The following is a 16,083-nucleotide window of genomic DNA, read 5'->3' as shown; positions in this document are numbered from 1 at the left end:
CTTGGCTCAGCTCAGTAATAGTCAAGCACTAACTACACCTTGTTTTGTTACTATTTCAGTATAAAGACAGAGAATATTAAAGTGTTGAGGAACAATTTATGAGAATGGCATGTTTCATTAAAATATATAAGAAATCATGATTTTAACTGGTTAGTTTTTGTAAAGGCGTGTATTGTATATTTTATTTACATCACATTCAGTAATGGTACAGGGTGGGACATCTTCACTGAAACGTAAAGAATATACTCCTAAATTACTCTTAACATTATCTCCTGTATCCTTAAAAAAGGAATTAAATCTGACTTTTTTACTGTATTAAATGGATATCACACAGTCATTACCTGTTCAAGTATTAAAATCACAGCTCTACAGCGCTTTGGCCAAGGATACACATTCTTCAATTTTTTAAGGCTCTAACAACTGTCAAGACCTCCAAACACAGCATTATGTTGTGTTTATATATTACAACTGATAGTCATATGTAAAATAAACAGTCATCCCTTTACCATGTTAAGAGTCTTTAGGGAGGCTGATCCAAAGGTCCTCTGGATAAGAAGATCCGAGTACAGGAAACTGCATACATGTCTTTGTCCACCAGATGATGGTATTCAGCCAGTTGAGCACAGTGAAGGCAAGTGGAAGGCTCCTTTTTCTCCTCTCTTCTCTCCTCATCAAACTTTAATAAATATCTGACAGAGTGGAATAAGCACTGAGCGTTAACCAAACCAATGTTGCTGTATCACCACACAATGTGCTTTACACACACACACGCACACACACGCACACACACACACACACACACACACACACACACACACACACACACACACACACACACACACACACACACACACACACACACACACACACACACACACACACACACACACACACACACACACACACACACACACACACACACACACACACACACACACACACACACAGTGAAACATGTTTGTGAGTTCCTTATTCAGGGCATCAGATATAGGAACTTCCTTCGCTCAGACTTTACCACACTATTTGCACGCACACACCTACATTTGCATTTATTTGGCTAGTTCACTGGCTAGTTCACCCCTACAACACTAGCCACTGGCTAGTTCACCCCCAGAGATGCCGAGCGTCCATGGGCGGGACATAATCAAAACAGGACAAAACCTGTTAGTCGACCTGCTATATGTAGCTAATTCTGAGCTAACTTGCCTTCGAGATGAGCGTGTTCTAACGCATTTAAAATGTTAACACAATAGTAAATATTTGACCATTCATTTTTTGACATTTTAGGGGAAGCCGAGCTTCCCTTGCAGTCTTAAAGAAATTGCCACTGACACACACCTACACAAACACACACACCATACCTCACTCAATAGGACCCAAACATCAGAGTCAGAGTGCACCATGAGGCGTATTGCAGAGAGTGACTGAATGGCCGGGTTAATCTCTCCTTCTGCCACCCCATCTGTAAAGGAACCTGACACACACACACACACACAATGAAATAATGTGTAGAGAAGACATACAAGCTACTGTTGCCTCAAGCTCAGAAACTGGTTTCATTTCTATTTCTATTTTCTAACCCACACACACACTGTGTGTGCGCCTCAGGTCAGGTGTGTATGTCAGGGCAGAAAAGCAAGCTGAGACCGATAAGTAACAGAAGCGGTATCACAGTTAGGTACCAATCACTATGAAGCCGTCCTCCAATATTTGGTATCCAGGAGACAGGCCTTCTATTTTCATGTCTCTCTTTAAATCCTGCGGAAGATAAAAACATGATATAAGAACATTTATTCACTAAGTATTATTTTCCATTGTAAATTATGAAAATATTCTGTCATTTGAACACTGCTTTGTCATTAACTGTGATTGTGATGATCTACATTTTGGTGAAAGTCACAGAAAAAGGATAGTGCTTTACTACAACTCAAACACGTTCAAATTCTCAACCTAGGCATTTGTATTAGCATTCGGTATGTAGCCAATTCTCACAACCAATGCAAACCTTATCTGGGTGAAGTGTGCTTTAAGTTTACTGTCAGCAGGACCACATTTCCCCTTGAGCATGACAGTGTCACTTCTCTCACACACACGCACACGCACACACACACACACACACCCCGCTTGCAAGATATATATAAACTTTATTACAGGCTCTAGACCCAATAGCAAGACATACACCATGAAGAAAAGAAAACAGATACATGAACAGAAAACAGATACATAAACACATACAAACATACTCTTATTCATGAGAGTCTTACAAGGCACCCATACCAATGTTTCCACAGATATGATTGACATCTGACCGAGCTACACCTGGGACTTTTCAGCAGTATCCTCAGACAGTCATTGTATGCTACCTGAAGTTTGCGCAGGGTTTCCTTTTTGTAGCTGCCCCATAACGGGGCTGCATACATGGGAGTGCAGTAAGCACGAAACAAGCTCACCTTCACATCATCAGAACAGCAGTGGAATTTCCTGACTAACATGTTTGCTTGGACATACAACATTTGTCTCTGCCTGTACATGTCAGCATCATCTTCCATCTTCTCAGTGATGATGTGCCCAAGATATTTCGTGCAGTTAGACACACAGAGGGATTGCCCTGACAGGTAAAACATTGGAAAGTGTAGCTTGTGATCTTCCTTGGTCCTACATATCAATACAACACACTTTTTTGCATTGTTCTGTACGTCAAACTCAACCCCATACTCTGAGCATATATCCAACAGCTGCTGGAACCCAACAGTGCTGGGGGACATAATAGCCAAATCGTCTGCATACATCAGATGGTTTAACAAAGGCAAACAACATCAGACAACCTGTCTTACACTTCCCCAACTGCTTCGACAGGTTGTCCATGTATAGGTTGAACAGGGCTGGAGACAGAAGCCCCCCTGTCATACCCCATTGCCTACACTGAAGGGTTGGTATACCAGTAAGCCAGGATTTGTATGATGAATCCAGGCACACCCCTAAGCATGAGTTTAGTAAAAAGATTATGGTGATTTACTCTGTCAAATGCCTTGGAAGCATCAATAAACCCTAGAAGCATTTTAGAGCCCTGCCTTCTAGAGGATTCAACAGCTTCTTTCAAGGCATAGATACATAGATCTGTACTGTTCTTAGACTTGAAACCAAATTGATTCTCAGTGGTGTTAATGAATTCACTCAGTCTATCTAGTAGCATTTTTTCTAACACCTTTGAAAGAATGCTGGCTAAGGCGATGGGTCTATAGTTGTCCAAACTATATTCATCTTCATTTTTGTAGCAGTCATATGGGGTATAAACATTTAAAATGATAAAAACATTCATATCATGCACAACTTTAATTGCAATACACCAGTCAACCTCTAAACTGATAATACTGATCATTGGATCATATTTCTTGCGCCACAAAATGGCTACACCTCCAGGTATTCTACCACGCACCATTCTAGAAGATAGAAGATCACTTGTCTAAGATGGTGTTTCCTGTCACTGTGTTACCTATTCCCCAAGGTCTTTGAAACCTGAGAGGGTGATTCAGCCACCTAGAGATAGCCATGTAACACTACTGACACCAGCGCACACACACACACACACACACACACACACACACACAGTAATCCATCAACCAAGTGGCTGACATGTTGACAGTGTGACCTCTGTTACTCACGTCACTAGGGAGGGCTTCCACAGTGGTGTTGTAGAACCTATCCCCATTGGTCTCCAGGTTTCCACTGCGGAATCGGTACCTGTAAGCGTGGGAACAGAACACCGGTCAGCCAATCACTTTCTTTGTGAATAGAAGAACTATCATCCAATTACTTTATAGGGCAATAATATTTATATTGGTATATTTTATGATGTTATCTCATCAAATAGTTTATGTGCATATTTCTCTGTGTATATGGCCAATATTTCTGTTCTACTTAGCTGCACTAGCCCAGGTTGCTCTATTGAAGATTAGATGTCTGGTGAATACACTGCCACCAAAAGCATGATGGAAAAGTTGATGTAAGTTTATTGAGTAGCAACCTCTCCTTTCTATCTAATCCATGTAGGCTAATGCCAGCCCACATTGTTAACACGTCAACACACTTTCCTACACACACACGTATAAACACTCACACACAGGAGCTGGAAACCAGCTCATATACTGAATGAGCTACTGCAAAATATTCCCCCCAAAATCTAGATACAAGACAAGAGTGTGAGTGCATGTACTCTGTCTTTCTGTTTTTGTGTACACACACACACACACACACACACACACACACACACACACACACACACACACAATTATAATGTGTGTATATGTGTGTGGCCCTTCCACTGACCCTGTGACTTTGAGGGGCTGGGTAAAGTGGATGAGGATGTAGTCCCCGGTGGTGGGAGAGAGCCCCCAGAAGAAGTCCTCCCCCCTGTAGGCCCTCTCCAGACTGTGCTGCTGGTAGTGCTTCAGACTGCTGCTCAGCTCTGCTGTAGGGTTGCTGTGGCCCACATACTGGGGTTGCTTCCCAAAGTCCTTATCCTGGGGAGAAGGGAGGGAGCACACATTCTCGCAACGCAGACAAAAAAAGGTGCGTACATACCTATCATGGTAAGAACCGGATCCACAGCTGACAAATATTTGAGTTGTAACACACTCTCCCCAGAATGAGTAAGTAAGAAAAAGGGTGTAGAGAGGAAAAAGAGATTATAGAGAGAGAAAGATAGAGAGAATTAGAGAATCTAGGTAGTATTAAAGAGTGAGCAAGAGTGTGTTCGAGAGAGAGTTGGAGTAAGAGAGAGAGAGAGAGAGAGAGAGAGAGAGAGGGAGAGGGAGAGGGAGAGAGAGAGAGAAAGAGAGAGGTCTGACCTTGAGATGTTGTAGTTTCCCAGGCAGAGAGGAGTGCAGGCCAACATGTTGGAAGAGAGAGGGCGAAAATCTATGCTTGAGCGCAGCCTTCTGCTGGTTACAGTCCTTCTGCACAGCACAACAAGACACAGCAGGTGTCAAAGCATGAGGCAAACACTTTATGGTTTCCTTCCATCCATCCATTCATTGTTTCGTCCATCCATTCCCTTTCAAAATTGGATGGGAATTAGATGTGAAAATTAGGAAGCTATAAGGACACCATGATTTTAATGGGATTGAATGTTAGCTTGACACAATATATACTGTACGTCATAGCACAATCTTGTTGGCTTTTATTTTATTTTATTGTGTGTGCTAATGTGTTGTTTATTTACACCAATGTTATCTCTGGTGGTCCCACCGCTCTGGTGGTCCCACCGCTCAAGACCGCCCGGTCCCAACACAAGCTCTTCTCCTGTCTGGCCCCCCAGTGGTGGAATCAACTCCCCACCTCCATCAGAGACACTGACTGTCTCTCCACCTTCAAGAAAAGGCTCAAGACGCACTTGTTCCGGGAGTACAACGGTACTTAGGAACGGTTCGCTTGACCCGATGTTAGTTTCCTCAAGGATCACAATGACTCTTGCTTAGAGACTTGTTGCTCTTGTGGTTAGTGGTAACTGATTTAAATTTTTTTGGTTCTCGCTGTGATATATTGTTTTATTACTGTTGCTTGCTTTTTTTTTTTTTTCACAGGTACACTTGCACTTATAGCTGTTCATGTTGTTTGGTTGTGACTTGTTTAACTACATGCTCTTATGGTTCTTCCCTTTGGCACTTACTTTGGTTGTTCACAATGTGTGCTTCATGTTTTGGCTACTCGCGATGTTTTTTGGCTATCTTGTTGTTATGATCAGTGACCTATGCACTTTGTAAAGCTCTCTCTTGGAAGTCGCTTTGGATAAAAGCGTCTGCTAAATGAATAAATGTAAATGTAATGTAAATCTCACCGCATCCTTCTCAGGGTTACATGCCTTCACCCACAGTATGTGGTCTAACAGCCAGTCAATGGGCTTGTCTTTGTGGAACATCAGAAAGAACTCTGCTATCATTGGTAGCTCGCTGGTCCGAAACATTTTACCTGGGGGATCACACACATTTTAATGTACCACAAAAGATATATACGAATTGAGGTAAACGTGCAATGGTGGACATATGTGTCATAGAGAGGCACAACGTGTGTGTGTGTGATGAAGAGAAAGAAAGATGTGTGTGTGTGTGTGTGTGTGCGTGCAGTGAGAGTGCAGTGTCTGAGTGTAGTGTAGCATGTGGATCCTGGATTACCTGCTGTACCACCTATTTGCACCGTTTTTATATCTCTTGGTTAAATGACATGGTTAAAGACAGAAGAGAGAAAGTGTGTGTGTGTGTGAGAGAGAGAAATAAAAAGAGGTGTGTGCTGCTTGTATGCATGATAAAGACCAGGGCGTGTGTGAGTGATAAAGAGTTGTGATAGAGAGTATGTGTGACAGAAAGAGAGGTGTGTGTGTGAGGGGAGTGTGTGTGTGTGTGTGTGTGTGAATTAGACAGAGGCGCGTGTTCTCACCAATGAAGCCCAGCTGAGAGAACTCTAGAAAGAGCCAGTCTTGGTTGGCCCGCTGACTGGCACAATCCTTCATGGTCAGAGAGTATTTAGGCTTGGCCACGATGTCATCCTCTAACTGACAACACACAACACAGGATGTAGCAGTGATGTCAGGACATACAGCTGAGCATACAGGGAGACAGTAAATAACAGACAAATCAGATAGACAGGTCAGCAGGTGGGAAAGACAGGAAAAACAGGCAGACAATAAAGACAGAGAGACAGACACCAAGAGGAAGACAGGTCATACCTGTACATAATAGGTTCCCTTATTCTGGGCATAGAGCATTAGGTAGCTGTAGTCCAAGTTCTGCTTTGTTCTCCATCTGAGGACATCCAAAAGACAAATGGCTGAAAGGTTTCTGACACATTGTACGTGACAAATGTGTGGAATTTTTTGCACCTATTGCGCTGTGTGTGCGTGTTTGAGTGTAAGTGTAAGTGTGTGTGCATGTGCGCATGCATGCTCCTCACTTGACCCTGTCTTTGGTGTCTCCAAAGGTTTCTCTGAGGCTGCTAAAGTTGGGGTAGAAGTACTGAGAGGGGGACACCACCTCCAACAGTCCTGACTGCACATCCTTGGGAAAACTACAATACCCAGACAACACCAGAAACATACAATGTAACTACAGCTCACAGCTTTACATTTACATTTATGCAGTTAGCAGACGCTTTTATCCAAAGCGACTTCCAAGAGAGAGTTTTACAAAAGTGCATAGGTCACTGATCATAACAACGAGATAGCCCCAAACATTGCGGGTAGCAAAACATGAAGCATACATTGTGAAAACCAAATAAGTCCCAAATGGAAGAACAATAAGAGCATTTAGTTAGACAAGTTTTAAAAAGTGCTTACTTCTTCTCTATAGTTGCTGCGACACTTCTCACATACTCTATATCCGTCTGTCCAGAAGGATAAATAAGATACGGGATAAATATAGAGTAATAGGAATCATGAAGAGATGCATCTTGGGCAAATCATTTTGTAAAGTTAATCCTCAAGAACAAGACATTGGGGTGAATCAAATCCTGCCACTTCCCTCCAGAGAAAGTGATTTTACCCTAGGAGCACAATGTAGGGAATTATTTCATGTACTGGTCTGTTTTTGAAACTGAAAATGTATATCCTGATACACAGAAATAGAGACATTTAGGCTCGTATGAAAAATGAACTACTGTATATAATTACCATTCACTTTCAAAACTCTTGTGCATGTGTTCACAAATGCATGTATGCTTTCAGACAAAAGTATAAAGAACAGTGTTGTCATCCTGGATTTTGCTCCGCTGGTCAAACAGGTCTTACCATGAATTCCTTAGTCTCTGTCCCTCCCACTTTGACAAAGTCGGGCAGGGAAACATCATTATTCTCTGTCACCAGTCTATTGCATTTTAGTGTGTTTTACTAAGTAACTATCAACAGGACCCAACTAAATAGCAGTGTGTGTAGGTGGGTGGGTGGCGTATTGTCTACAGGCTTCACTGGTTACCTCAGCGACAAAGACAACGATCAACATGTCATTCCTTTCAGATGGCGTAAGGTCGTAGAGGAGAGAGTTGAGGGTACTAACGAGGTAGGTCTGCTTCGCCCTTTTTACTGTAGGGATGCCCAGCACCAGTGACACTACACCCCCCCCCCCCGACACACACACACACACACACAGTGGAGAGAGAGAAAGGAGAGAGAAAGGAGAGAAAGAAAGGAAAAAAGGATAATGGTCAACAATGGATTACTCGTCACTTAGAAAATTTAAAATGCAAAGTATAAGCCAGCAATTTCTATAGTAATGAGTACAATTATCTATATTTCCTAAAAGTCCACACTCATTTGACTCCTATTACAGGGGACGGGTGTGTCTGTCTATGCATTTTGCTGAGCTAATGACACAAAATGATGACGCTCATTCATCCATCCATTCACCTCTTGTGCGGCCCTGACCCAGCAGCACATTGGGGGTGAGGCTGTCTGGATGGTCCCTGAGATGGGGCAGGTAGAGGTAAGGGTTGGGCAGCATGGGTGACAGGGCGCTCCATTTCTCCTTCTCTGGGAACCAAATCCAGGCACCGAACACAAAACAACACATCATTAAAAAGATCACAAACACCAAGACCAAAGTCCCTCTAAAAATGCCATAAAGAGCCTATCAGTTTCTGGCAGGAAATGAAAGAAAAAGAGATATTGAGAGAGCGAGAGAGAGAGATTGAGAGAGATTGAGAGAGAGAGAGAGAGAGAGAGAGAGAGAGAGAGAGAGAGAGAGAGAGAGAGAGAGAGAGAGAGAGAGAGAGAGCGAAAACCAGGAAAAGGGCCATTGTCAGGCATTTCCTTGTTTGTTCCAGTTGCATAGCAGAATTAATTAATCAGACATTAATCTTACGAAGCATTCTGAAGTAGGTGTGGTTACCTGTGATGTTGTGAGTCTTGTTGAGGTTCTTGAAATGGCCCAGAACCTGGCTCAGTTCTACAGACAACAACTGGCCCTTGGACTCGGCCACCAGCAGACGCTCAAACAGAACCAGCATACTAGGGTTGACAGCATCTACACATACACGCACACACACACACACAAACACACACACACACACACACGCAAGACAGATGCACTTAGCTAAAGCCTGTCATATCAGCCTGGTATTGGTTAATTTGAAACATTTTAAGAATGTGTGTTGATGAAAGGTATGAAGTCTTGGGTTCCCCAGCTGTGGCCCTACATACTGTAAATGACACACTCGCCAAACTAATCACCACTAAATGAATTTCAAGCACAAAAAGAATATCTGGCCTGTCCCTTTGAGTCTGACCACGGATATTTCCATGACAACCCCACTAATGCCATGTTCTCCCACAGAGCAAGTGGCTAAAATGGGTTGCTGGGAAACACATTTGAAGAAGGCAGGCGGCAGAGGAATTAATTGTGTGTACCTTTCCCAGACCAAAAATAATAGTGGGGAATACACTGTTTTTCCAACTGAAGTAGGCATATGCATAATACCAACCTGTTGCCTATATGATAAATGTATAGATTTATATCATCTAGTGGACCGTTGCAACTAATGGTGTCACTGTTGAAAGTAGCTAATGTGCTAATTATATTAGGGGGGCGCCCCGCCTCCCCAACGGCCCCCCCTGGAATATTTTAATTTAAAAAATGTTTTTATATATATAGCGCCCGATCACAAAAGAAGTCATTTAAGGTTACCTTTCCTATAAAACAGGTCTATAGCTTGCTCTTTTATTAAACAAACTAAATGGCCATATGTTATTTATCTTATTTACACGTCGGTATGTCATTTCTGACAAACTAAACGAAGGCCAACTGTAACAACATTTGACAACCACAGATATTTGAACAGGTTTGACCTGTTGATTGAACAGGTCATACACAGAACCATCATACAGTAGGCTAAATTACAGGATTTCCTCGACCGAATGATGTAAATGAGCATACATTATTAATCTATAGACTATAGATGTAAGTGAAAAACTCCCGGATTTAGCCTGTTATTTTTCATCTCCGTCCCTCTGGACAACCCCGTGGGTCGAGTGCCCCAAGCTGCTCACCTACCTCCAACATATGCTTAATGTAGGCAAGGGTTTGCGTATGTGCGGCAAAAGTTCCTTACCCTGTTCATCACGAACCGCTGTAAACCAGGTGAGGGACAGAAAACTTCCTAAAGCTAGAAGACATATAAGTTTGAAAAACGTGAGCTTCATCTCATTCTCAAACACGCGTTATCTGTAGAAAGCTACCCACTGACTCTGTTCCCAAGAGTGCACGGTCTAGCTTAGGTGTGTCATACCATAGGTGGCTGTGGCACAGCTTCTTACGTTTACGACATGTTGTCAGACGTGATTACTAGAACACAATACGAAGGGCGTAAAATAACGTCCTAGTTTCTTTAAATGGCAGCCTACATATGAATGCAGTGTTCCTCGTGAGTGAAAAATGATGCGAGTGTCTGACAGGTGCACGTTCGTGTGTTGCCAAATCCGTCCTTCGGTTAAACGTGAAACTGCGATAATTTTTGCAAAACAAATTGCAAGAGAAACACGTTTTCAAAAATAGAAATAAAATTACGTGAAATCGTTATAATTCAAAGAACTGCAAATCAAACCATCCAGTCAATTCATTTACGGGGGCCTTAAGCAGAATTGATTTGGGGGCCCCTCCGAATTTGTATAATTACCATTAACATAATATATATAATTTTTAAATTAAGCTGTAATTTCATGTGCTCTTGGGGGCCCTCTGGTGGCCACGGGGGCCCTAAGCAGTCACTTAGTTCGCTTATGCCTTGGGCCAGCTGTGTCTGTTGTATGCTAAATGACTAAATGTCATTTAAGAAAGAAGTGTGTAAGTTATTCTGACAAATATTAATTTTCCTCTGGGTCTGCCAATTTGTCACCACAAAACTGCAGGAAGAAAGCATCTCTAGGTGAAGTGCAAGTGATATGAAGAAGTGAGAAAACATGTGTTTACCTGTAGAGAATGTCCCTTATAGGTCATATTACACAGCACATATATAGTGTTCTCCTTGTGTGTCAATACATGTAAAATAACCTGCAACTCCATCACAGGTGAACAGTGGAGGTTGTTGTAACTTGAGACACTCTGCTTGTTTCCTTGTTTCCAGCTGGGGCTCCTAGTCTTTCCTAGAAAATGAAGGATCATGGTCACAATTGACAATTCACAAGTCATACCGTCAAAGACACACACACACACACACTTTATTGCGCTCATTAGCACTCACTGAAAGATGTCTACATCTTCACTCACTCACACACACACACACACACACACACACACACACACACACACACACACACACACACACACACACACTCGCAAACATGCACACACACAACAAGCCTACCTTAGATGCACATTAATCACTTGAGGCTGTGAAATCTGCCCCTGAGCGGGGGGGGGGGAGGGGGGGGGAGGGGTTGAGGGTGGTTAAAACACACCCTGTTTCTGACTAGAATGCTCAGCAGGCTGAAGTAGGATAGTTTCTTGTGCTAGAGGTGGTCAGACCATGTTATAAAGAGGAAAAACATTAAATGGTTAAGAAGAAAGTCCTGGATCAGTGTCAGGTATAACAAGGATTGGCTGATTACACCTAATTGCTCTATAAAAAAAGGATCGCAAATGTGCATGTTCATTTTATTTTTTGCATGTGCAGTAGACTTACTGTTTGCAACGAGAGTGTTGTTGACCACAGTCATGTTCACGGAATAAAAGACACACGTCTCCTCACTGAAGGGAGGTCAAGAAGACAGTGACCATCGCAGATAATCCTTATAATCAATTACTCACAATAATCATAATAATTACTCATGATAACCATGGTAATCACATATATTGTGGATCATTGGACACTGATTTACAAGTGGAACTGTTATAAAATGTGTTTAAGAAGTGACACAGGCTGCTTACAGCATGATGCCCTGTTGCAGGATGAGGGTCTTGTTGTCTGCTGCAGGGAGAAAGTCTGACCAGGTACTGTTGGTTTCCAGCAGTGTCTCTCCGGCAGTCTTATCATCACAATAGGCCTCAAGGAGGATCCATCTTCCAGAGATCTATAAGAACAATTCTTCATTTACATAACTTTATCTTTACAGTGCAAGATATGCTAGGATCATATGATCAGAAAAACTTATCTTTGCATTGTTCATCCTTTGTGTATGTGGTTGTATTAACAGGTTTTGATGGGTGCATTTCTTTGTGTGTGTGTATGTATGTATGTGTGTGTGTGTGTGTGTGTATGAATCCCACCTTGTAGAACTCTGATTCCTCAAGGGGCTTCACCAAATCCTCACATTCCTCGGGGGTGGGAGCTGTCTGCCCACACGCTACCAGCACCGCCAGGAGAGCCGCTCCATAGAGAACCATCATGATGAAACACTGCTGTGGAGACTCAGCGAAGATGGATTCCTTCTTTACTACACACAACACAATCTAACCTCAGTGTGAGCCTTCACTTGTCTTATTTATGCTGGGGATGTTTCAGACTGAGCCCTCTGCCCACGCCTTCATGAAGTCCTGCCAGGAGTACAGGGTTCATTTCACCTCTATTGATGGTTTGGGTTTATATCACTGAGAGCATTGATCTTTAGCAAAACCTTCCATGTTGATAAAAGGTTGTTTATTTGACAGATCCTAGGAAGAACCTGAATTTATTGACCGTATGATGTTCCTTACAATGAGGAGAAGCACTGCTGACAGACAACACACACAAACAATAATTAAATTCTATGCTCAAGTTTCAGTCCACAGATTGTGCAATCAATCTGTGGGACTTATCTTCAGTAGAGCCTCACAAAAGAGTGGTCAGACCATGTTACAAAGAGGAAAAACATTAAAACAGAGAAGCATGACATATTTAATACTCTACATGCTCTATTCTATCAGCAATCAATACTGAGGCTAAATATCAATATAATATCAATATCACTGTTTGTAACAAAGGGGTGCTCAACTTACTATATCATCTGTTTGATAAGTCAATTATATAAATGTTTGCATGCTTGATGAATCATTTGAATGATTAGTAAACTTGCTACATTGTTTCCTGTTGAATATTGGGAAGGGATAATCATGACAGTCTCAATCTGCAAACCAGGGATGGTTGTTGGAGTACCACATTTCACACCTGTCCAGTCCTCTAGTGTTTACTAATATGAATGTTGTAGGGAGCTGACATAGGAAATGTTCACATTATGTAAATCCGTAAATTATGCAAATGTGTGTGAGGTTATACAAATGATTAATACCACAAGGCATGATCCATTTACAAATATAGCACATGTTGATGGTAGGTAGCCTTAACACAGTCATGTTGTTGTCAGCTCAGTTGATCTATTGTCACCTTCATCTTTAGGTTAAATCTGGAACTGAAATAATTGACCAAAACTTGGGTTCATGATGCTAAATTATTCCTTCATAAACAAATAGTTTGACATCAATATTTCTCTTTATATGTAAAGATATATATAAACATGTAATTCTACAACACAGATTCAAGGATAATAGTCATTTCAGCCAGTATCGTTTATTGAAAAATGATCAAACTTTTCACTTGTCCATTCTGTCCTTGTCCTCTGTCTTCTGAGTACACAATTCTGCAGGGAAAAGAAAGAATATCAGCTAAACCGGAGAATGTCTGCTTTGAAAGACATTTTGAAACAGGGAAAGTGTGTTCTAAGACCGTCCTACGCTTCTGTGACAGCAATGTACCTAATAACCAACCAACTTAACTCTCCAGTAATGATGCACCCCAAGGGGTAAAGGTTGTACTGAGACTATTGGGCAAGACAGGACTCTCCATAATTGTATATGCTATGCATTGTGTTGTGTCAGTCTTTGTCATATAACCTGCAACTCCATCATAGGTGAACTGTGGAGGCTGCTGGAACTTGAGGCACTCTGCTTGATTCCTAATTGTCTCCAGCACAGGATCAGGCAGTTTGCTAGTGTTTCCTGGAATTGAGAAATCAATCACAGTAAACAGGACCGATCCAAGGACATTTCAGGTAAAGTAACAAGCGGTCTCACAAACACACACACGCTACCATAAACAAGAAGATACTGGACAAGTTTCCCTCTGGATGTGACATTGTCATGTATAATGAGGCACTCGGGGCAGGTTTGCAGGAAGCTTGCTATGTTGATGTAATTCCCATCTGAGCAGAGAAGAGAGAGAGGGATTAGCGCTCTTCTGTGTGCTGACCTAAACCTAGAACTTAGTGGTTAAGAAGAAAGTCCTGGATCAGTGTCAGGTATAACAAGGATTGGCTGATTACACCTAATTGCTCTATAAAAAAAGGATCGCAAATGTGCATGTTCATTTTATTTTTTGCATGTGCAGTAGACTTACTGTTTGCAACGAGAGTGTTGTTGACCACAGTCATGTTCACGGAATAAAAGACACACGTCTCCTCACTGAAGGGAGGTCAAGAAGACAGTGACCATCGCAGATAATCCTTATAATCAATTACTCACAATAATCATAATAATTACTCATGATAACCATGGTAATCACATATATTGTGGATCATTGGACACTGATTTACAAGTGGAACTGTTATAAAATGTGTTTAAGAAGTGACACAGGCTGCTTACAGCATGATGCCCTGTTGCAGGATGAGGGTCTTGTTGTCTGCTGCAGGGAGAAAGTCTGACCAGGTACTGTTGGTTTCCAGCAGTGTCTCTCCGGCAGTCTTATCATCACAATAGGCCTCAAGGAGGATCCATCTTCCAGAGATCTATAAGAACAATTCTTCATTTACATAACTTTATCTTTACAGTGCAAGATATGCTAGGATCATATGATCAGAAAAACTTATCTTTGCATTGTTCATCCTTTGTGTATGTGGTTGTATTAACAGGTTTTGATGGGTGCATTTCTTTGTGTGTGTGTATGTATGTATGTGTGTGTGTGTGTGTGTGTATGAATCCCACCTTGTAGAACTCTGATTCCTCAAGGGGCTTCACCAAATCCTCACATTCCTCGGGGGTGAGAGCTGTCTGCCCACACGCTACCAGCACCGCCAGGAGAGCCGCTCCATAGAGAACCATCATGATGAAACACTGCTGTGGAGACTCAGCGAAGATGGATTCCTTCTTTACTACACACAACACAATCTAACCTCAGTGTGAGCCTTCACTTGTCTTATTTATGCTGGGGATGTTTCAGACTGAGCCCTCTGCCCACGCCTTCATGAAGTCCTGCCAGGAGTACAGGGTTCATTTCACCTCTATTGATGGTTTGGGTTTATATCACTGAGAGCATTGATCTTTAGCAAAACCTTCCATGTTGATACAAGGTTGTTTATTTGACAGATCCTAGGAAGAACCTGAATTTATTGACCGTATGATGTTCCTTACAATGAGGAGAAGCACTGCTGACAGACAACACACACAAACAATAATTAAATTCTATGCTCAAGTTTCAGTCCACAGATTGTGCAATCAATCTGTGGGACTTATCTTCAGTAGAGCCTCACAAAAGAGTTGAATACCGTATTGTGGAATACAGATTAACAGTTGAATGTAGTTGTTGATCCATAACTGACAACAATATTGTTGTTCTGTAAGTGTGTTCTGATAGGAAAGACATCTAAATAAATGTTTTGTGAGTGTTTATAAAAAGGGAATTAAGGCTAGGTAATATTTGACTTACATGTGACTTGAAAGGTGTTGTTAGAAAATGTCATGTTGGTGACAACATTAAGACATATTCCATCACAGGAATATGAAAGAGATACAATGTTTACTCAACATTAACCGCCTGCATCTTCAAGATTTGAAATGTAGTGGTTGTTGACAGGCAAGAGTGACCAAGAGCTCCCTTCAAATGTAGTCAATTTCAAAACTGGCCAAACGGTTGAGCGCAGCTAGAACTACAACTGTAATGACATGAGAACATGCAAAAAATGGGGACAAAGACCTGGGAACAACAGCCTTACCTTGGAAAGGTCCTCCGGAGTGAATGTGGGTGTAAAACTACAATCCTCCAGCGCTGCTTTGCACACGGATATTATTGAGGATTATGGAAATGGTTGGGGGACATTCATGGCAAATAGAACACTGATCAACTGTGTAAAGGCCGCAA

General features: G+C 41.9%; 2 protein-coding genes and 1 long non-coding RNA gene across 4 annotated transcripts; all 3 read right to left on the bottom strand.

Moving 5' to 3' along the window:
• Nucleotides 1-131: 131 nt before the first annotated feature.
• zgc:154054 (Alpha-1,3-mannosyl-glycoprotein 4-beta-N-acetylglucosaminyltransferase B-like) lies at nt 132-10,319 on the bottom strand. 2 transcript variants are annotated; one of them, XM_067247092.1, is made up of 15 exons: nt 10,093-10,315; nt 8,874-9,008; nt 8,393-8,515; nt 7,962-8,095; nt 7,328-7,374; nt 6,946-7,059; nt 6,722-6,797; nt 6,433-6,547; nt 5,837-5,967; nt 4,848-4,955; nt 4,327-4,520; nt 3,663-3,741; nt 1,683-1,758; nt 1,362-1,474; nt 132-689 (listed from the first exon to the last, which is right to left on the bottom strand). In XM_067247092.1, the coding sequence occupies exons 1-15, from the start codon at nt 10,181-10,183 to the stop codon at nt 672-674; spliced, it is 1,554 nt and encodes a 517-aa protein (XP_067103193.1). In that variant the 5' UTR covers nt 10,184-10,315; the 3' UTR covers nt 132-671. The 2 variants fall into 2 exon arrangements, with proteins under 2 accessions (XP_067103193.1, XP_067103192.1); XM_067247091.1 differs by lacking the exon at nt 132-689 and having other exon boundaries at nt 1,163-1,474; nt 10,093-10,319.
• Nucleotides 10,320-11,661: 1,342 nt separating this feature from the next.
• Nucleotides 11,662-12,303, bottom strand: LOC136953729 (uncharacterized). Its single transcript, XR_010877987.1, has 3 exons — nt 12,246-12,303; nt 11,907-12,049; nt 11,662-11,726 (listed from the first exon to the last, which is right to left on the bottom strand). It is a non-coding gene; the product is annotated as an uncharacterized lncRNA (long non-coding RNA).
• Nucleotides 12,304-13,505: 1,202 nt separating this feature from the next.
• On the bottom strand, nt 13,506-15,121 carry LOC136954450 (saxitoxin and tetrodotoxin-binding protein 2). The gene is made up of 6 exons (XM_067248084.1): nt 14,931-15,121; nt 14,592-14,734; nt 14,347-14,411; nt 14,042-14,152; nt 13,845-13,949; nt 13,506-13,591 (listed from the first exon to the last, which is right to left on the bottom strand). The coding sequence occupies exons 1-6, from the start codon at nt 15,048-15,050 to the stop codon at nt 13,545-13,547; spliced, it is 591 nt and encodes a 196-aa protein (XP_067104185.1). The 5' UTR covers nt 15,051-15,121; the 3' UTR covers nt 13,506-13,544.
• Nucleotides 15,122-16,083: the final 962 nt, after the last annotated feature.

This window comes from Osmerus mordax, chromosome 12 (assembly GCF_038355195.1).
Source record: "Osmerus mordax isolate fOsmMor3 chromosome 12, fOsmMor3.pri, whole genome shotgun sequence".
NCBI lineage: Eukaryota > Metazoa > Chordata > Actinopteri > Osmeriformes > Osmeridae > Osmerus > Osmerus mordax.
This window is presented reverse-complemented; position numbering and strand designations above follow the sequence as displayed.

Coding starts and splice junctions, on each gene's coding strand:
- zgc:154054 (XM_067247091.1), bottom strand. CDS start 10,183: ATGAAGCTCACGTTTTTCAAACTTATATGTCTTCTAGCTTTAGGAAGT. Junction 8,096..8,392: donor GGGTCAGGGCCGCACAAGAG/GTGAATGGATGG, acceptor GGGGGGGTGTAG/TGTCACTGGTGCTGGGCATC. Junction 4,956..5,836: donor GTAACCCTGAGAAGGATGCG/GTGAGATTTACA, acceptor TGTGCTGTGCAG/AAGGACTGTAACCAGCAGAA.
- LOC136954450 (XM_067248084.1), bottom strand. CDS start 15,050: ATGATGGTTCTCTATGGAGCGGCTCTCCTGGCGGTGCTGGTAGCGTGT. Junction 14,735..14,930: donor AGGAATCAGAGTTCTACAAG/GTGGGATTCATA, acceptor TTGTTCTTATAG/ATCTCTGGAAGATGGATCCT. Junction 13,592..13,844: donor CACCTATGATGGAGTTGCAG/GTTATATGACAA, acceptor TTTTCCCTGCAG/AATTGTGTACTCAGAAGACA.